The following is a 21,308-nucleotide window of genomic DNA, read 5'->3' on the forward strand; positions in this document are numbered from 1 at the left end:
AAACTGTCCCAAAGTTCCAGAACGGGACTTTCTAGGTCAAGAAACTAGGGCACCAGCCTAGCAAGGTTTGACCCTGTGCCACCGGGAGAGGGCCTTCTCTCCCGGGGTACCCGGGAAGGTGGGGCTAGGAGAAAAGGTCCAGACGTGGCTGGCTCTTAAACCCCCCCCCTCAGGCCTATCAGCTGTTGATCCCCACCTCTCCCTCCCACTCTTCTGGCAGTCAGAGCCCTGGTGGTGGCCCTGCCCCTGTGGGCGCGAACAGATTTAAGTCTGGGTTCCCGCCAAGGGCGGAGTCAGGAACCTGCCCTGGGAGGGCAGAGCCCCAAGCTCCGATTTGATTCTGATTCCTGAGTCTGTGGCCCGAGGCAGGATGCCAAAAAGGCTGGAGCCGCTGATGGGGCAAAGGGGGTTGCTGATGGGGCAAAGGGGGTTAGAGCTAGGAGAAAAGACCTTAAGAGTAGATTCCCAGGGGAGCAACCGTCCCAGCCCGTTCCCAGGTCACTGTCCCAGCCCTGCACTCACTTGTCCAAAAACCAAGGAAGCCCGAGAGGCAGATGCAGCCTCCAAACCATTTATTTGTCCGGACTTGGAAGTGGGGGTCGCTGTGGGGGTGGGGGACGAAGTGGACACAACATTGCGGGTGGCAGGGCCTGGTGCGGGGGGGTTGGGCAGGCGTGGCGCTCAGGCGAAGGTGGAGCCGTTCCAGCCCACGTTGGCCGCGTTCATGTCGTAGTAGTTGATGTAGATCCTGCGGGGCGTGGAGGCCAGGCTCAACGGGCTGCGCCCCCACCCCGCACCAAGCGCGCGCCTCCCCCTCCCCCCACCGTCGTGCCCCCAGCCGCCCCACGCACCTATCCGGGCTGACTCGCAGGCGGTCAGCCAGCAGGCAGCACAGCAGCTTGCTGTAGGAGCGGTTCTGCGGGCCTCCGATCTTGCCGATGCTGTGCAAACTGCAGAGAGCGCACGGCTCACTGGAGCCGCCGAAGGCCATGAGCTGGTCTGGGACCACGTGCACCGCGATGTACTGTGGGGAGACAGGGAGCGATCAGGCGGCAACCCTACTCCCCCACCCCATCCGCGTCCAGAGCCTCGCCTCAACCCGGAATCGCTTCCCCCGCCCCCACCTCCCCATCCCCAGGCCAGGGACCACCTCGTCCAGCGAGCACCCCCTGTCCCTGTTCCCTCCCGGCAAACCTGGGCCGGCTTGCCGGTTGCCTGCGCCAGCTGCTGAGTGAGCTCGGAAAGGAGTCCGTCCGGCACGGAGGCGCGGGGGACGTTGGTGTTTACTACGAACATCGGCATGCTGGCGGAAAAACGGCGGGGACCGGAGCACGGGAACTAACCGACGCGCCTCCCGCTGCAGCCCGGGAACCTGAGCTACGTGACCGCCGCACGATGCCCCCCCCACCCCGCGCCCTTAGGGCGGTCGCGGCCCCGCCTCCTGTGACGCTAGCGCCGGCGGAAGCCCCGCCTCCGTGCTGCCGCGCTGCTCTCCCGACTGGTGACATCACCGCAGGCCTGCGCCGCCGCAGCCCTCTTCGACTGGTGACGTCATCACGGGCGGACTTGGGCGCGACTTCGGGCTCTGGCGCCCCGGGCCCACGCACCTTGTGGAAGCCGTTCTCCCCGTGGTGGCCAGAAATCTGCCTTTCGTTTCTTTGTTAGTCCTTTCATTTAGTCACGGATGTGTGTGCCAGGAGTTGGGGCTACGGTGGTTTACAGAGCACATGGCCCCGGCCCCCCCCCCAGGAGTTCACAGCTGGTGACATAGATGAAGCCCCAGCCCATTCCACCACAAGCACGGGAGCTTTGTGCGCCCCGAGTCTCCAGGGCCACATGTCCGCCATGGCTATGGGCCTGGGTTGGGGGGTGGGGTGGGGTGGGCGTGTGTGTCCGGGAGAGGTAGTCCTTGCTGCAGGCGGAAGTGGGGCAGGGCAGCCATAGTAGAACCAGAGTCAGAGTCACCATCCAGGTGCCTTCCCTGCACGCTTGTTCTTTAAGGTGAGTGAGGCTGCCGGGAGACCCCAAGGGCAGGGTGGGGGATAAGAGGGGAGGCTCAGGTGGTCAGCAGCGCTGTCTCAGAGCCCACCCCAAGTCTCTGCTCCCCTGAGCAACTTCTCCACTTCTGCCAACCTAAGCTCCTCAGGGAAGCCCCACCCTAGTTAGGTCCTGTGGGGATGCCCTTGCTAGGAGTCATAAGAGATTTCTTTCTGTCTCTTCCACTAATGGTAAGCTCAGGGCGCATCTAGTGGGTGCCAAGCATACAAAAGACACAGACTAAATACTGGCTGAATGTACCAATGGGTGAGTGAAGATAGCCATGACCTGGCAGGAAGAGGACAGAGCAGTGGCTGGATTGAGGCCCTGACCATGCCTGCAGGTCTTGCCATCACTGGGTGGAAGGGCTTGTGGCTAAGTGGCCACTCACTCCCCACTCCGGGGAGCCCTGCAGATAAGGGTGCTATGCTGGGGAGCAGACCTCTCACAGGTGCTGGAAGGGGCATGTTGCATTTGGCCAAGTCCTCAGAGCTCTCCTTGGCATCTGGCAGGCTAAGGTGGCAGAGCACACACTGGCCTTGACAATAGCCATGTGATACAGCAAGGACACTCGTGCCTTTGGGACCAGCCAGCATCCAATCAAGTAGGTCCCATGGCCTGGTTGTGCAATAGCCTGCAAGAGTTTGCTCCTCCCACTGGGCCCCAGGCTACTTACCTCCTCCTGCATCTTGCACCCCAGGCTCCCTTAACTGCTGATGGACTGATGCATTCCATGCCATGTCTCCAGCTGGGCGCCCCTCAGTTCAGTAGCAAGTTGGGCACTTCCTGTTCCCTGTGTCCAAATCCAAGTGCATCACTTTTCCTCCCTCACCTGTTGGCCTGCCAGTGAAGCATGCTTCCCTCCACTGTCACCCTTATCCTCCCTTCTCTGCCCCCCCCCCACCTCCCCACCCTCACCTTAGTTTAAGTTAGCTGGCTTCACCTTTATCCTAGCGTAGACTGTGGTAAAACCAGGGGCCACTGCTCTTCTCCGGGAGGAGCCTATCTCTCTGCCCCGGCGTCAAATCTGGCCATATGACTTGTCTGGCCCAGTGAGAGATGAACAGAAGTGACATGAGCGACTCCAGGCAGAAGACTCAAGAGCCAGCACCAGGTTCTCTGAGATGGTCGCAGTGTGCTGAGAGGGATCTGCACCCGCAAACACGGGTGATGCCCCTGTAGGTGAGCCACTGCAATTTTCAGGATGTTTCTGTAGCTGAGGGCTGTCTTCCATGATCAGGACAGCCTCTGAGCTCTTACCATTTACTCTGACCCTTCCCAGGAGCAGTCAGTCCCATCTTTCTAGAAGGGCATCTGGGGAGGTGATCTCATTCCCTATCCCATCCCTTACTAGCTTGGACACTTAGCACTAACCTGTCTGAAACTCAGTTTCCCTACCTGTAATTTGAGGATGATAGTAGTGCGCACCTTCCAGAAGAAGGTTGTGAGGACTGAGTGGCCTAAATACTGGTGAGGGTCCCCACCGATACTAGAGGTAGTCTTGTCATGATGCCCTGGGGAAGCGGCTCCCCCTGCCCCCCACAACTAGCAGCATCCTTCCTTGTTCCCTGAGTCTGTGCGCTGCCCTTCAGTACCATGTTCCTGGCTCTTGGCTCTCACATGTGTCGTGAAATGCAATTTGCATTTACTTTCCCTCATCTACCTAAGTCCCTTGGGAAACCCCCAGAGCTTCACGCTGTAACGTGGTCCTATAACGTGCCCAGCACCTCTCCCATCCTTTGAGGCCATCACCACATTTCTATTTATGAGGCCATGTTTCCTTGCTAGATGGTAAGCTCCACGAGAGAGGGGATGGTCTCTTTTTGGCTGTTGCTGTATGCCCGCCTCTGGAAACATTACCTCAGTGGTAGGCAGAGGGCCTCCAGAGATGTCCACGCTCTCACCCCCTGGAATCTGTGAATATGTTATGTTACGTGGCAAAAGGCACTGCACAGATGTAATTAGAGTTATAGACCTTAAGACAGAGGATGATCATGGATTATCTGGGTGGGCCCAATGTAATCACATGAGCCTTTAAAGCAGAGAATTTTCTCCAGATAGACTCGGTGAGATGCGACAGAAGGGTAAGTCTGACTCAAAGCAAGAGAAGGACTCAATGTACCTTTACTGGCTCTGAAGATAAGGGCGCCGGGAGCCTCAGTCATACAACCACAAGGAACTGAACTCTGCTAACAACCTGAATGAACTTGGAAGTGGTCTCTTTGCTAGTTGACTTCAGCCATACAAGACTGTAAGCAGAAGACCCATTCTACTGGACTTCTGACTCAAACTGTGAGATAGTAAATCTCTGTTGTTTAAGCTGCTAACATTGTGGTCATTTGTTCTGGGGCTTGATAATGGTGTGCTGAACAGCAGGACGCATGCTCTGGGAGGTGTTAGCAGGCACGACTGCTGACCTGCTTGGGATCCTCTCCATATTCATCCTCACTGATGGACTCCCAGTTCTGTCTGGTAAGAACATTCGCTGCCCCTGGAACAAAATATAGCCACGCAAAGCTCATGCAATATATGGGGTTTATGGGGAAGCAGCTGCTTTGCTGACAGAAGCATAGCCCTGCCTCCTTCCTCCTGCCTCCACCCTGGAACTTGGACATGACCCCTAGAGGTGCAGTCCATGTCAGGCGACCCTAAGCTGGAAAAACCCCAGGCATAGAAGCAAGGAGTGGGAGCCCAGTGAGGCCCTGACAGCTCTCTGCCTAGGCCTTTCGGCTGCCTTTCAATTACAATAGAAATAGAAGCCCCTCTCTGCTCAAAGTCCTGCTTATTGGGTTCATGTCATTCACAGCCCCACTGCAGATCCTGCCTGCTGCTGCCAAGGACGACCTGAGTGGCCATGTCCAGTGGCACAGCAGGCATTCTCAGTGCAAGACTCCTCCTTGGTGCAAGCACTTTCGTGGCAAACGTTTTTACCACCGAACTGACTGGCCATAAGGCAGTTTTGCCATAAAAGATAAAAATCAAGAAAAATACAAGAAGGGCACCTGGTGGTTCAGTCGTTAAGCCTCTGCCTTCAGCTCAGGTCATGATCCCAGGGTCCTGGGTTCAAGCCCAGCATCCAGCTCCCTGTTCAGTGGGAAACCTGTTTCTCCCTCTCCCACTTCCCCTGCCTGTGTTCCCTCTCTCACTGTGTCTCTCTCTGTTAAATAAAATCTTTTTTTTTTAAAGATTTTATTTATTTATTTGATAGAGATCACAAGTAGGCAGAGAGGCAGGCAGAGAGAGGAGGAAGCAGGCTCCCCGCTGAGCAGAGAGCCTGATGACGGGGCTCGATCCAAGGACACCAGGATCATGACTTGAGCCGAAGGCAGAGGCTTTAACCCACTGAGCCACCCAGGCGCCCCGTTAAATAAAAATCTTTTAAAAAAAGAAAAGAATGAAAAGAGGGGCATTCAGTAAAAAGGACCCAATGAAACTGGAAAAGAAAATTACTGAGACTTTGCTGAGAAATACAAAATATTTGAGAACATTTAAAACAGGTGGAGATTTTGTGCAAATAACTGATTTTGTTTTGTAGATTGTACCCATGCATTTGTTTGCAAAATAGTATTACGCGGGGGCACCTGGGTGGCTCAGTGGGTTAAAGCCTCTGCCTTCAGCTCAGGTCATGATCTCAGGGTCCTGGGATCGAGCCCCACATCAGGCTCTCTGCTCAGCGGGAGCCTGCTTCCTCCTCTCTCTCTGCCTGCTTCTGTGCCTACTTGTGATCTCTGTCTGTCAAATAAATAAATAAAAAATCTTTAAAAAAAATAGTATTACGCGTTTTGGGGGTCTTTTTTTCATCTTGTATCACTTTTATTTTATTATTATTATTATTTTGCTCAGTTTTCTTCATTAAGAGAGATATCTGTTTCCAAACACTAGGATGCATTTTTTTTTTCAGATTTATTTATTTGAGAGAGACAGACAGAAGAGAGAGACAGTGGGTCAGGAGGTTAGACAAGAGGGAGAAAGAGAGAATCTCAAGCAGACTCTGCACTGGGCATGGAGCTCAAGGCAGGGCTCGATCTCACTACCTGAGATCACAACCTGAGCCAAAACCAAGAGTCAGACACTCAACTAACCCTGGCACCCTTAGGATACATGATTGTAACTGAGCGTTGAATTACATTGTGAAAGCTTCTTTCTAAATTTTCATTTTCATTTTAATTCCAGTGTAGTTAACATAAAGTGTTTATTAGCTTCAGGTATATGATAGAGGGATTCAGCCACTTCCTTATAACACCCAATGCTCATCACAAGTGTGCTCCTTAATCCCCACCACCTGGTGAACCCATCCCCCCACCCACCTCCCCTTCCGGTTACCAGGAGTTTGCTCTCTATAGTTAGCAGTCTGTCTCTTGGTTTCTCTCTCTCTCTTTTTTCCGCATTTATTCATTTGTTTTGTTTCTTAAATTCCACATATGAGTAAAATCATATGGTATTTGTCTGACAGACTTATTTCTCTCTGGAAATACCCTCTGGTTCCAGCTACCTCCTTGCAAATGGCAAGATTTCATTATCTTTCTTTTTTTTTTTTAAAGATTTCATTCTTTTTCATGGCCAAGTAACATTCCATCACACACACACATACCACATCATCTTTATCCATTTGTTGGTCATTGGACACTTGGGCTGCTTCCACAGTTTGGCTATTGTAGGTAATGCTGCTATAAACATAGGGGTGCATGCATCCCTCTGAATTAGTATATTTGTATTTTTTGGGTAAAAACCCAGTAGTTTGGTCACTGGATCATAGGGTGGTTCTTTTTTTTTTTTTTTTTTTAAAGATCTATTTATTTATTTATTTATTTGACAGAGAGAGAGAGAGAGAGAGATCACAAGTAGGCAGAGAGGCAGGCAGAGAGAGAGGAAGGGAAGCAGGCTCCCTGCTGAGCAGAGAGCCCGATGCGGGACTCGATCCCAGGACCCTGAGATCATGACCTGAGCCGAAGGCAGCGGCTCAACCCACTGAGCCACCCAGGCGCCCCCATAGGGTGGTTCTATTTTTATTTTATTTTACTGTTATTATTTGAAAAGATTTTATTTATTTATTTGACAGACACAGAGAGAGCACTAGTAGGCAGAGCAGCAGGCAGCAGCTGAGGGAGAGGGAGAAGCAGGCTCTCTGCTGAGCAGGGAGCCCAATATGTAGCTCAATCCCAGAACCCTGGATCATGACCTGAGCCGAAGGCAGCTGCTTAACCAACTGAACCACCCAGGCACCCCTATTTTAGTTTATTTTTTTAAATCTTACTTTAGTTTGAGTCAGTTTTGTTTTACATTGTGAAAGCTTCTACACTGTTATTTGGTTTTGGCATATTGTCACATGTCCATTGATAGCCATTCCATAGTTCTTTGGCAAATGTTGGTTCAATACTCCATTGCACTGTGTAGACCATTATGAGGCTAAGATTTATGTAATATACAAATGAGAACATTGTGTCAATGGAGAATTGGAATCAAACTCTCCACCAGTTGATGAAACCAAAGAATCATGTTATTGAAACCAGTTACTCTTCTTTTAATCTTTTATGGCAAAACTGTCTCATAGCCAATTAGTTATGAGGCAAAATGCTTGCAGCGAAGAAGCTTACAAGAAAACTACCTAGAGGGGCACCTAGGTGACTCAGAAGCTTGAGATCTGCCTTAGGCTCAAGTCATGATCTCCGGGTCCTGGAATCAAGCCCCGTATTGGGCTTCCAGCTCGGTGGGGAGTCTGCTTCTCCTTTCCCTCTGCCTCTCCCCCTGCCTGTGCTCTGTCTATCTCTCTCTCTCTCTGTCTCAAATGAATAAATAAAAATCTTTTTTTTAAAAGATTTTATTTATTTGACAGTGAGAACGATCACAAGTAGGCAGAGAGGCAGGCAGAGAGGGGAGGCTCTCCACTGAGTGGAGAGCCTGATGCGGGCTCAATCCCAGGACCATGAGATCAGGACCCAAGCCAAAGGTAGAAGCTTAACCCACTGTTAAATTAAATTTTTTTAAAAAAAAGGAAAACTACCTAGAACCATTCAGTAGGTAAGGGCTGCTGGGCACAGAAGTGAGAGGGAAGAAACCTCCCAATGAAGGTGATGTGGGAAACAGAGGCAGAAGAAAAATTATTAAATTTCCTTGCCCACTGACAAGCCCTTCAAAAAGGCAGAGTGACATTCCTCTAGGGACTCAACTGCCTCCACCTTAACACTTTGCTAAGTCAAAGGGCAATCCTAGCCTGAGGACCCCTACCCCTTGTAAGGACCTATTTAGCAAGAGGCTTTCATTAAACTGTCCCTGCTCCCCTTCCCCCAGGGGATTCACTTAAAAACAAGTCCAGCTCCAGGTAACAAAGCCCAGATACAAGGGTGGATCAGGCTGGGTGGAGAACATCTGATCAGTGGGAGGGATGCATACTGTCTCCCTGGTTACCAAGGAGTATGGGCCCCGCCCTTTGGGAGCCTTTTGGGTGCCAATCCCAACCAAGGTGATAGGCTGGGTCAAATGTCTACTAGGGTAAATTGTAACTCAGTTGGTCACCTAGCATCACTGTGGAGTTTCCTGTGTGTGTTACAATCTCATTGGCTACCTGTGCGTGGCCAGGCCCAACCGCATGGCCTTTGCCCTTAAAAGCTAGTCTGTGAAACAGAGAAGGGTCGCCCTCTCTTGCAGGAGGTGTGTACCCAAACGTTGAGTTGATGCTTGGCACGAAATAAAGCTTTGCTTGACCTTCGCTTTATATCAGCCTCGCTCCTTTAATCACAGACCCGTTATTGGGGCAGAACACTCAGGATAAGTAAGGATAAAACATAGAGATTTTTTTTTAAGATTTTATTTATTTATTTGACAGACAGAGGTCACAAGTAGGCAGGCAGGCAGAGAGAGAGGGAGGAAGCAGGCTCCCCGAGGAGGAGAGAGCCCGACGTGGGGCTCTATCCCAGGACTCTGGGATCATGACCTGAGCCAAAGGCAGAGGCTTTAACCCACTGAGCCACCCAAGTGCCCCAAAATGAGGATTTAATATCATTAAAACTAAAAATCAAGTGGCACCTGACTGGTTCAGTGTTAGAGCGTGCAACTCTTAATCTTATATGAATTTAAGCCCCACGTTGGGCTTGGAGGCTACTTATAAAATAGTAATAATAAAATTATAAAATTGGGGCATACCAATGTCCTCTCCAGGATGGCCTTCCCTCCACTTGGTCCTGGACTTTCCTATCTCCATTCAGCAGCAGCCTTCCCCGGGGATGCCTTCCAGACCCCTCCAGCTGGAAACCCACCCCTCTCTAGGCCTCATCACCCTAGGCCTCAGACACATTTTCATGGTCGGCCTCCAAAGAGAGCTGTGTGGGGTGTGTGTGTGTGTGTGTTCCTAGAGTTTTGCTCCAATGCCAGAGCCTTGGTTGTGGGACCTGGGCTTCCCCTCAGCGACCTTGTCCTTCTTTGGGTGTCTGGTTCTCCCTCATCTTCCATTTCCTGCTGCCTACAGAATGGAGCCACCGAACCGTGGCCTGCGACTGACCTCCTGCAGGCTCTGTGGGGAAGGGCCACACTGTGGGCTCCCTCCCAACCAGCCTCTGGAGATATTTCTAGGGCGCCTGGGCAGTTCAGTGAGTTAAGCATCTGCCTTCAGCTTAGGTCCCAGGGTCCTGGGATAGATCCCCCACATTGGGCTCCCTGCTCAGCGGGGAGTCTGCTTCTCCCTCCCCCTCACTTCTTCCTCATTTCTCCCTCGATGCTCCCTCTCCCTGCTTGTGCTCTCTTTTGCTCTCAAATACATACATACACAGTCTTTACCAAAAAGGACTTATTTCTTGGGGCCTTTGCTGGGGATAGAGGAGCCAGTTCTTGCGAAGCACTGAGAACAGTCTCAATAGGGCAGAAAAGCCTCCACAGATGTTGGCTCCGGACAGTGCTGTTGATGCTGTGGCTGTGAGACTGACTTTCTTCTCCTCCTCCTCCTCTTCCTCCTCTTCCTTCTTGTTCCCCTTCTTGTTCTTCTTCTTTTAAGATTTTATTTGATAGAGACACAACAAGAGAGAGAACACAAGCAGGGGGAGTGGGAGAGGGAGAAGCAGGCTTCCCACCCAGCAGGGAACCCAATCCGAGGTCCCTGGGATCATGACCTGAGCTGAAAGCAGAACCCACTGAGCCACCCAGGCCCCCTGACAGCTGCAGCCCTTTGGAGCCATGCCTTCCTGACCCTTACAAGCAGTGCATGAGACCTGGTAGCCAGGTTCTCTGCCCAACCTCTCCCTGGCAAGCTGATGCACAGAATCCAGGTAACTAGCGAGCAAGGAAGGGAAGGGTGTGGGCCGGGAGAGGGAGCCCTCCTGGTACTCTGCAGGGGGGGAGAAGCCACACTGTATCTGGGTTCTGGGCACATGAGTCAGAGCTGCGGGGCCTTTGGCCATGAGGGAGACCATTTCAGGGGGCTGTGGGGACTGACAGACAAGGATTTGAAGGGGCTGGATGGTGGGATCCTTCCATTAGGAGTGGTCTGGGGGCCCCAGGCAGGGATTCACACACCAGGCAGACCTCCGTGTCTCTGCAGTCAGGGAGGTGGTAGTGTGGGCTCTCAGGGAGAAAGGCCCAGGCCTGTGGGTCACCTAGGAGATCCCTGGGGACACAGAGGAGATTTCAGGCCAGAGGCGTCCTTGCTACAACCTTGCCCAGATTGTTCCTTGTTTCCATGCCAGCAAAGGGCCTGCATTGTCCTATACTTCTTCCTAATCAACTCAAAATCAGGATGTCATTCCAGCAAGGGACCCAAAAGGGAGCCAGTGGGGCAAAGAGTTTCTCCTCTCTCAGTGTCATCCATGTTTCCTCAGGGGCCTAGGCCCAGCCTCTCCTTGACTAGAGGAAACAAGGCTCTGAGATGGGCACCCTCCCACAATTCCTCCATGGTAATCCACCCCCCCTCCCATTCTATGCAGCCTTCTCTCTGCTCCCTGCCCGGTGGAGCCTCACTGGGCAATTCATACTTAGATGGGACAGCCTTAACCCAAACCAGGAGATTTCAAGCCACAAGACTTGAAAAGTCATTTGAGAAGAGAAAGACTTACTGGTGTCCCCAAGCCCTCCATGCAGCAGGTGTTGGTCACCCAAATCTGACCTGTCCCTTCAGGATCTCCAGGGCTGGGCAGGTGGCTGAGATCACCATCACAAAATTACCTCAAACCATACACAAAAATCAACTCAAAATCAATCATCAACATACATGTAAAAGTTAAAATGATCAATTATTTATTTATTTGAAATATTTTTATTTGTTTGTTTATTTGACAGATCACAAGTAGGCAGAGAGGTAGGCAGATAGTGAGAGGAGGAAGCAGGCTCCCTGCTGAGGAGAGAGCCCAATACGGGACTGGATCCCAGGACCCTGAGGCCATGACCTGAGCCAAAGACAGAGGCTTTAACCCACTGAGCCACCAAGAGCCCCAAAATGATCAAATATTTAGAAGAAAATCTTTGCAATGTTGAGAGAGACAGAGATGTCTTAGGACACAAGAAGCATTCATCATACAAGATAAAATTGATAAATTGGACTTATCTGCTCTTAAAAAGACATTACTAAGGGTGCCTGGGTCTACAGACATGATCTCAGGGTTCTGGGATGGAGCCCGCATCAGGCTCTCTGCTAAGCAGGGAGCCTGCTTCCCCTCCTCTCTCTCTGCCTACCCCTCTCCCTACCTGTGATCTCTCTCTCTCTGTCAAATAAATAAATAAAATCTTTAAAAAAGATACTACTAAGAACATAAAACAGGCATGTTAGAGACTTCAAGAAAATATTGGCATCACAAATATCTGACAAAGTACTGACATCTAAAACGTATGAAGAAAGTCCTCACCTCAAAAATAAGAAGACAACCCAATAGAAAATGGTGAACACTAGGAGAATATCTAGGCAGCAGACCATGGGTTGGGTGATGCCTTTTTAGATAACCACAACAAAGGGGTGATCCACGGAAGAAAGAAGGTGGACGGCCTTAAAACTAAAACTTCTGCTCTGTGAAAGACACTGTCAAAAGAATGAAAATAAAACAAAATGAAAACAAAAACAAAAGAACAATGACAGACTGGGAGAAAATATTTGCAGAAGACTTATTGTAAGGACCTACTTTAGCTAGAGCACTTCCATCCAGGTTAAACAATAACCTTGTTGTTTAACCCTTAAACTGTCCCTGCTCCCCTTACCCCAGGGGACTTAATTAAAAACAAGTCCCAGAAACCAGTCCCAGGTAACAAAGCCCAAATACAAGGGTGGGTCAGGCCAGGTGGAGACATCCGATCATTGGGGGGTTGCATGCTGTCTCCCTAGTTACCAAGAGTTTGGGCCCCACCCTCTGGGAGCCTTTTGGGCACCAATTCTGACCAAGGTAATAGGCTAATTCAAATATCTACTACGGTAAATTGTAGTTCAATTGGTCACTTATGTATGACCTAACATGAGTGTGTAGCTTTCTCTGTGTGTTACAATTTCATTGGCCACCTGTGTGTGGCCAGGCCCAACTGCACAGCCTTTGCCCTTAAAAGCTAGTCTGTGAAGCAGAGCGAAGTCACCCTCTCTACAGTAAGAGGAGCGGCTCTGGGGGCGCCTGGGTGGCTCAGTGGGTTAAGGCCTCTGCTTTCGGCTCAGGTCATGATCCCGGTGTCCTGGGATTGAGCCCCACATCAGGCTGTCTGCTCCGTGGACAGCCTGCTTCCTCTTCTCTCTCTCTCTCTGCCTGCCTCTCTGCCTGCTTGTGATCTCTGTCTGTCAAATAAATAAATAAAATCTTAAAAAAAAAAAAAAAAAAAAGAAAAGAAAAAAAAAACTGGCTGGTCAGTTTGATTCTTGATGCTTGGCGTGAAATAAAGCTTTGTTTGACCTTTGCTTTGTATCAGTCTCACTCCTTTAATCGCAGACCCATTATTGGGGGACCTAACAATATCTGTGTAACTGTCCCTCAGAATAATACATTGCTTGAAATACAACTTGAACTAATGAGGAGTTGTACTGGTCACGCAGGCACTCTTCAAGATGATCTTGAGAAAATCCTACTAGCAACTGGCCTCGGGTGGAGGGGATGATACATGTCCTTGAAGCCGAGCAGCTGGGGACACCCGGGCCGCTCGGCTCACTCGAGAGCTTCCCTTTTTCACTGTTCCCCCCCTGCCTCGGAGAAAGCCTCCCGTTAAGGTACTCCCTTTAAGCGTGCTGCCTCAACTGCAAACTCCCGCTGCTGGACCCCACACACCTGACTCTCCTTGCTTTCCTTGTTTACCTCTAAGTCCTGTGACCAATGTAGGACTCACATTCCTCCTCGTTTACCTACTAGACCTATGGCTGTTGTATAACCTTCTGTTCTCCTTTGTTGCCATCCTGTATCTGATAATACAGGACTGAGGGGTAGTTTGAGGTGACAGTCCTCCCAGCTGTCGGCCCCTGACCCCTCCCTCTCACAGCTGACTTGTTTGTGCCTCATTCTTCTCCCGTGCACAGATCGGAAAGTGGCACGTGGCGTCCCAATAGGGACAAAAAACAAAACAGAAGAAGCCCCAATGTGACTTCTGCACAGCCGTGCCTTTTCCCCGCTGGTGAGTTGTGGGTACTTACCTCAGGGTGTGGGTAACCTAGAGAGCACAGATCGTCACTCTTGTGTATGTTGGCTGAGAAGGCTCCTAAAGGCAGGAGGAGCAAAAGTCAGCGAGGGTGAACTTCTGGAGCTTTTAAAGGTAATTAAAGAACTTTGCTCCTGGTTCCCTACATTAGGGACTTTAGACCTACCGACATGGTCATGAGTTAAATTTTTGCATGCTAAAGGAAAACCGATTCCAATTACTATATGGTCTACTTGGACCCTTATTCGCTCTGTTCTGGAACCTTTACAAACCCCTGATTCGACGAGCGATAAGGAGTGTTCAGGAGAAAACTAAAAACGAGGAACCTAAACATGCCACCCCAGAGAAAAAACTAAAGTCTCTGTGAAGGAATACTTAAAGGAGGAATTTCCTCTTCCTCCTTCTCCAATAATAGAATAAAAGGAGGGAATAATTGCCATTGTGCCCACACCATCACAATTGGTACTGCAGTCCTATGAGAAAGCACCACTTAATGATAAGAATGAAAAATTCATGTTGTCAGCAATTTAAAAAGGCCTCATGAAAGCAAAACCAGCAGGAGACCTAGATGCCTTTACACTTTGATGTCCTGGTTCCTGTTAGGGAACATGTCGCTCAAGGGTATCGTCCCAACAACCCTAACAATATCTCTGAGGCCAGGCCTGAGCCATTTCCCTTCAAATTATTGAAGGAATTAAAGCAGGTGGTACAGAACTATGGAGTTAATTCCCCATATACAATGGGGATCATTCAAGGCATCGCAGAAGGCAATCGACTTACTCCAGTTGGTTGGTATTACTAGCAAAAAAAGTCTTATCATCAAGTGAGTTTTTGCAGTTTAAAACATGGTGACGGGGTGCCTGGGTGGCTCAGTGGGTTAAGCTTCTGCCTTTGGCTCAGGTCATGTCCCAGGGTCCTGGGCTCGAGTCCCGCATCTGGCTCTCTGCTTGGCAGGGAGCCTGCTTCCCTTCCCCTCTCTCTGCCTGCCTCTCAGCCTACTTGTGATCTCTCTGTCAAATAAATAAATAAAAATCTTAAAAATAAATAAATAAAAAATAAAACGTGGTGGCAAGATTATGCAGAAACAGCAGCTGCCCACAACACAGCTAATAATGTTCCTATTTCCCTGGAGCAGCTCATGGGCGTTAGGTCATGGGCCCGGGTGCAAGATGAAGTACAAGTGAGTGATGGAGCTATTTGAGCAGCTCCAGCGTTGTTTGAGAGCCTGGGAGAGAATAGCTTTTCTTTTCTTTTTTTTTTTTTTAAAGATTTTATTTATTTATTTGACAGAGAGATCACAAGTAGGCTGAGAGGCAGGCAGAGAGAGGGGAAGGGAAGCAGGCTCCCTGCCGAGCAGAGAGCCCGATGCGGGACTCGATCCCAGGACCCTGAGATCATGACCTGAGCCGAAGGCAGCGGCTTAACCACTGAGCCACCCAGGTGCCCCGAGAATAGCTTTTCTTTTCAGAAGGTGGTACAGGGTCCTGAAGAACCCTATAGTGATTTTATTGTGAGATGACAAGAAGCTATTAAAAGACAGGTAAATAACCTCGAGGCTGCTGATACTGTTCTTCAGATGTTGGCATATGAAAATGCCAGTGCTGATTGTAAAAAAATTGATAGCACCCTTTAAAGGCAAGGGAACATTAAAGGACTGTATTAAGCTATGCCAAAGAGTGGGGACAGAGACCTATAAAGCCAATTTGCTAGCTCAAGCAATGGCTGCTCTGACCACAGAAAAATTTAAAGGAAAATGTTTCAACTGTGGGCAGACAGGGCATACTAAGGCTCAATGTAGGTGAAAAGGAAAATGCCCTCCACAAAATGCAAGACATAAGCCACCAGGTCTCTGTCCTAAATGTAAACATGGGGCATGTAAAACATGGGGCAAAGCAGTGTCATTCCAAATTCCACAAGGGGGATGGATCCCCCATCAGAGAAACTCCTTTCTCAGCAAGCCCTCAGCCCCGAAAAACAAGGGGGCCAATTCTCCCATAGCACTCAGCTTTCCGACAGATGTACCATTTTAAATTAATTACACGCTATGCCTGGTAGTGTGGGATTATATATCCCTATTCCCAGAGATTGTCTCTCTCTCTCTCTTTTTAAAAAATATTTTATTTACTTATTTGACAGAGAGAGATCACAAGCAGGCAGAGAGGCAGGCAGAGGGAGAGGAGGAAGCAGGCTCCCCGATGAGCAGAGAGCCCGATGCGGGGCTCGATCCCAGGACTCTGAGATCATGACCTGAGATGAAGGCAGCGGCTTAACCCACTGAGCCACCCAGGCGCCCCTCCAGAGGTTGTCTCTTAATGCCTGCCGAGCTTCACACTAAAATTCCCACTAATTTTTTTGGACCTTAACACAAAAACTACTTGCTTTACAAGTCCTAGTTGAGGAGCAGCTAAAAAAAGGACATATCAGAAGAATCTCACAGACCTTGGAATTTGCCTGTCCTTGTTACTATGAAAAAAATCAGGAAAGTGGAGACTTACAACAGACCTATGTGTGATAAATTCTATTATCCAACCTATGGGGTGTCTGCAACCCAGAATGCCTTCACTTAATTTAGTTCCATGAATGGATAGTAATTATCATAGATTTACGGATTGCTTTTATACTATACCACTTGTTTTTTTTTTTAAGATTTTACTTATCTGACAAACAGAGATCACAAGTAGGCAGAGAGGCAGGCAGACAGAGAGAGGGAGAAGCAGGCTCCCTGCTGAGCAGAGAGCCCGATGTGGGGCTCGATCCCAACACCCTGGGATCATGACCCGAGCAGAAGGCAGAGGCTTTAACCCACTGAGCCACCCAGGCACCCCATATACTATACCACTTGTTAAGGGATTGTCCCCATTTTGCTTTCACTATTTCCAGTGTAAATTTAAAAGAACCAGCCAAACGATATCAATGGAAAGTTTTACCACAAGGAATGTTAAATAGCACTACTATCTGTCAAGAACATGTGGCAAAAGTTATCCAGCCAGTTAGAGATCAATTTCCACAAATTTATCTTACCCATTATATGGATGATATATTATGTGCAGCCTCAGATAATATACAATTACAGGACGGATTTAATATGCTTCTGTTGCAATTTGAAAAGTACAAACTAATTATAGCTCCAGAAAAAATACTAACTACCACACCTTTCTCATATTTGGGGTTCATTATGGACAGGACCTCTATTAAACCGCAAAAAGTTCAGATTCATAGAGGTAAGATTATGATATCAAATAATTAAGACCTAAAATTGGAATTCCCACTTATGCTTTACAGCACCTATTTATTTGCCTCTTCGAAGGAAGATCCTAATTTAAACAGCCCTAGAACCCTTTCAAGAGAGGCCTTAAAGGAATTACGATTTGTTGAAAATGAGATTCAGTTAATGCAGATGGATAGAGTTCAACCTAAAATACCCTTAGGTGATCTTTTTTTTTTTTTCCAAAGATTTTATTTATTTGACAGACAGAGATCACAAGTAGACAGAGAGGCAGGCAGAGAGAGAGAGAGGGAAGCAGGCTCCCTGCTGAGCAGAGAGCCAGATATGGGACCCGATCCCAGGACCCTGGGACTATGACCTGAGCTGAAGGCAGCGGCTTAACCCACTGAGCCACCCAGGCGCCCACCCTTAGGTGATCTTATTCTTCATACCCCGCTTACACCCACTGGACCTAATTGTGCAGGGAGAATTAATCATAGAATGGATTTTTCTTCCAAATAATATGGTTAAAAGACTCACTACATACATAGACCATATTGGTAGCATTATTCAATTGGGAAGAAAAAGAACTTGTCAAATACAGGGATATGATCCAAAAGTAACTGTTATGCCTTTACATAAAATACAAATTGAAACAGCATTCCAGAATAATTTACATTGGCAAATTGCCCTTAGTGGCTTTACTGGAAACACATGTCATTACCTATCTTTACTTATTATTTCCTTTCTAAAGTGCACTGCTTTCATGCTTCCTAAAATTACCTCTAAAAATCCAATCACAGACACCCCTACCTACTTTTCCGATGGCTCTGTAAAAGGCAGAGCTTGTTTTTATGGTCCTACCTCAAAAGTCATACCTACTACTGGTGTCTCAGCACAGAAATCAGAATTAGTGGTGGTTTTTATTACATTGTTTCAAGATGTTTCTTCTGCATTTAACTTGTTATCTGATTCTTTATATACAGTGTACGTTTTACAATGTATTGAAACTACTATTTTACATCAAATGTCTCCCTCCACTCATTATTTCATCATTAACAGTCTTTCATTCATCAGCGTTCTTCCCCTTTCTATGCTACGCACAGCTGAAGTCACACTGGCCATCCTGGGCCCTTGACTAAAGGTAATGAAATACCTGATTCTCTCGTTTTCTCAGCTTTTCAGGAAGCATCCGATTTTCACTCTCATGCATAGAAACCAAAAAGGACTTGGACACAAATTCCCTATCACTAAGGAACAAACAAATTCTGTTGTCCATTCCTGCCCTTTTTGTGCTACCATCAGTCTGCCTGCACAGCCAGCGGGCCTCAACCCACGAGGCATAACTGCGAATGAGATGCGGCAGATGGATATCACTCACATCCTTCATTTGGGAAACAATCTTTCATTCATGTCACTGTAGATACACATTCTTGCTTTATATGGACTACAGTCCAAACAGGAGGAACTGCTGCGCATGTTACTAAGCATCTCCATTCCACCTTCATGGTCTTGGGAATTCCCAAAGCTATAAAAATGATAATGCACCTGCTTATATTTCAAGTAAGCTACAGTCCTTTAATTTATGGAATATTAAACATTCCACCGGCATCCCATATAATCCTCAAGGACAAGGAATTGTAGAGTGGGCTAACCAAATCTTTTTTTTTTTTTAAGATTTTATTTATCTATTTGATGGAGAGAGATCACAAGTAGGCAGAGAGAGGAGGAAGCAGGCTCCCTGCTGAGCAGAGAGCCCAGTGCGGGACTCGATCCCAGGACCCTGAGATCATGACCTGAGCTGAAGGCAGTGGCTCAACCCACTGAGCCACCCAGGTGCCCAGGGCTAACCAAATCTTAAAATGACAGCTCTACTGAAAGGGTCCATAGAGAAAAGGACGAGACCGATACAAAGCAAAAGTTAAGCAGGGCTTTATTTTGCACCAAGCATCGAGAATCAAACTGACCGGCCAGGGCTGTCTCTTGCAAAGAGGCGACCCCTCCCAGTCTCAGAGACTAATTTTATAGAGCAAAGGCTATGTGATTGAGCCTGGCCACACACAGGTGGCCAATTGAATTACAATTTACCCCATGATAGTCATTTAATTCAGCCTATGACCTTGGCTGGAATTGGCGCCTTTGTCTGGCACCTGATAGGCGGGGCTCACACTCCTTGATGGGTAATACCTGCGTTTTCCCTTGATTCAACATTTCCACCTGGCCTGGCTCATCCTTGGTGGGTAGGGAGGTAAAACGTGCACTTTCACTGATTGGACATTTCCACCTGGCCGGACACGTCCTTGTATGTGGGCTCCGTTATCAGGGGCTGGTCAGTCATATTTCACCAGTTCTGTTTCTAAGCGCTTTTCTCTTGGGGGGAAGGGGCAGGTTCAATCTAAGTTTACTGCATAAACAACAAAATGGCTCGCTCTGGCTAGGTAGGCCCTTACACTACAAACAAAAGGGCATACAAGGTCCCTCTCAAATACTAGCCAACTTTTATTTACTCTTAAATTTTTTGAATTGTGGTGATAAAAACACTGCAGCAGTAGAAAGACATTTTGGTAAACAAAAACAAGACAATGTATATCCCCTGGTCTGGTGGGAAAATGTTACTTCTGATCAATGGTTCCCAGGTAATTTACCTGGGGTTAAGGATACATATATGTATTACCCAAAGAAGCCATCGAACCTATATGGGTGCCCTCTCATTCCATAAAGGTTCGTCATAAGCAAGAAGAGGAAAAAATTAAAGATAAAAACCAGTCCCACTGATCATCTTGAAGAGAGACTCACATTACAGAGCAGTCAAATCAATACTTGGGATGGGGGCGCCTGGGGGTCTCAGTGGGTTAAGCTGCTGCCTTCGGCTCAGGTCATGATCTCAGGGTCCTGGGATCGAGTCCCACATCGGGCTCTCTGCTCAGCAGGGAGCCTGCTTCCCTTCCTCTCTCTCTGTCTGCCTCTCTGCCTACTTGTGATCTCTCTCTCTCTGTCAAATAAATAAATAAATAAATCTTTAAAAAAAAAATACTTGGGATGGACCGAGTAAGGATTCCAACATGGGGTCAGATAAAGAAACTGACCAAGAAAGCAGAAGTAGTTCTGGAAAATGAACAGCAACCATTCACCCCTAACAGCATGACCATAACTATGATGACACTCATCACAGTAACTGTAAGTTTTCCTGGATATAATATGCTCAAATAGATAACTTTACTTATTGGGCATGTATACCTAATCCTCCCCTTCTCTGCCCAGTAGAGTGGGGAGAAGATATAATACCAATTTATTTGAATGCATCAATATGGGTACCAGGAATATTGGATCCTAGATTGCCATTTTTGCCCCAAGAGGAGGGCACAAACATTAATCTTACCTTAGTATATCAAAATAGACCAATTGTATTGGTAGTCATTCCAGTTGTGTTATCCCTGATGATCAGAGATGGTTGGTTGCCTCTCCTATTAATAATAGTCTAATTAGGGGCGCCTGGGTGGCTCAATAGGTTAAGGCCTCTGCCTCAGCTCAGGTCGTGATCTCGGGGTCCTGGGATCAAGCCCCACATCAGGCTTTCTGCTCAGCAGGGAGCCTGCTCCCCCCCAACCCCGACTCTCTCTCTCTGCCTGCCTCTCTGCCTACCTGTGATCTCTCGCTCTGTCAAATAAATAAATAAATAAAATCTTTTAAAAAAATAGTCTAATTAAAAGTTCAGTTACATTTATTTTCTACTAAAGGATTCCACGCCAATGAATATCGGCAAATGCAAATTGACACAAATATGGTCCGATAAGGGAATTCGTCCCTAATGGGAGGATTGTTGAGCTTCTCACCGCAGTGTCCTCATTAATGATTCTACGGAGTTGTATGGGACTGGTCCCCTAAAGGCATGGCAGTCAACAACTGCACTGGGAGACCTTGCTCCTCTCATCGGAACTTAAAATGGCAAGTTTCTGATCACCATGCCTTGCCACGAACCTCTACTTGGGGACGTGCACCTCTGATTTGGCATGGGCTAGGACTTTCTGCACCATCTCCTTTTGCTGATTATCATAAAAGACAAAAGAATTTATGGAAAGTCACCACTGCTTTAAATCACCTAAGAGTCTGGAACAGCTCTTAACATTTATCAGTCCAGTCATTTTGCATTCACCTTTTCCCTGATGAGGGAAGAATGAGTAAGAGTATATTAGACCATTTTGTTACCGGAAAAATGACTATTGATCATAACAAAAGAGAAATACACTGTCACAAATGTAAAATTTTCACCTGCGTGGATGAGAACATTTATACAGACAATTCTGTCTTTCTCAAAGCTAGAAGAAGAATAGGCATTTGGTTACCAGTAAAACAACCACAGTGTTTGGGAAAGCTCTCCAGATATGCCTGTACTTTTAACAGTTCTGAAGGACTGGGTCCATAGAAGAAAAGGCTTCTTGGAAGCCAACGTTGGTGGCATCACAATTCCGGACTTCAAGCTCTATTACAA

General features: G+C 47.9%; 1 protein-coding gene and 1 long non-coding RNA gene across 3 annotated transcripts; both read right to left on the reverse strand.

Moving 5' to 3' along the window:
• Positions 1 to 555: 555 nt before the first annotated feature.
• Positions 556 to 1,523, reverse strand: MIF (macrophage migration inhibitory factor). Of its 2 annotated transcripts, none has more exons than XM_059409988.1 (3): positions 1,344 to 1,523; positions 852 to 1,024; positions 556 to 748 (listed from the first exon to the last, which is right to left on the reverse strand). In XM_059409988.1, exons 1-3 carry the CDS (start codon positions 1,506 to 1,508, stop codon positions 682 to 684), a joined length of 405 nt encoding a protein of 134 aa, XP_059265971.1. In that variant the 5' UTR covers positions 1,509 to 1,523; the 3' UTR covers positions 556 to 681. The 2 variants fall into 2 exon arrangements, with proteins under 2 accessions (XP_059265971.1, XP_059265972.1); XM_059409989.1 differs by having other exon boundaries at positions 1,195 to 1,428.
• Positions 1,524 to 8,867: 7,344 nt separating this feature from the next.
• LOC132023866 (uncharacterized) lies at positions 8,868 to 13,709 on the reverse strand. Its single transcript, XR_009406075.1, has 4 exons — positions 13,610 to 13,709; positions 11,862 to 12,031; positions 11,076 to 11,184; positions 8,868 to 10,013 (listed from the first exon to the last, which is right to left on the reverse strand). It is a non-coding gene; the product is annotated as an uncharacterized LOC132023866 (long non-coding RNA).
• Positions 13,710 to 21,308: the final 7,599 nt, after the last annotated feature.

The sequence above is a fragment of the Mustela nigripes genome, chromosome 8 (assembly GCF_022355385.1).
Source record: "Mustela nigripes isolate SB6536 chromosome 8, MUSNIG.SB6536, whole genome shotgun sequence".
Classification (NCBI taxonomy): domain Eukaryota; kingdom Metazoa; phylum Chordata; class Mammalia; order Carnivora; family Mustelidae; genus Mustela; species Mustela nigripes.

Coding starts and splice junctions, on each gene's coding strand:
- MIF (XM_059409988.1), bottom strand. CDS start 1,508: ATGTCACCAGTCGGGAGAGCAGCGCGGCAGCACGGAGGCGGGGCTTCC. Junction 1,025..1,343: donor CTGCAGCGGGAGGCGCGTCG/GTTAGTTCCCGT, acceptor GTCTCCCCACAG/TACATCGCGGTGCACGTGGT. Junction 749..851: donor CTGCGAGTCAGCCCGGATAG/GTGCGTGGGGCG, acceptor CACGCCCCGCAG/GATCTACATCAACTACTACG.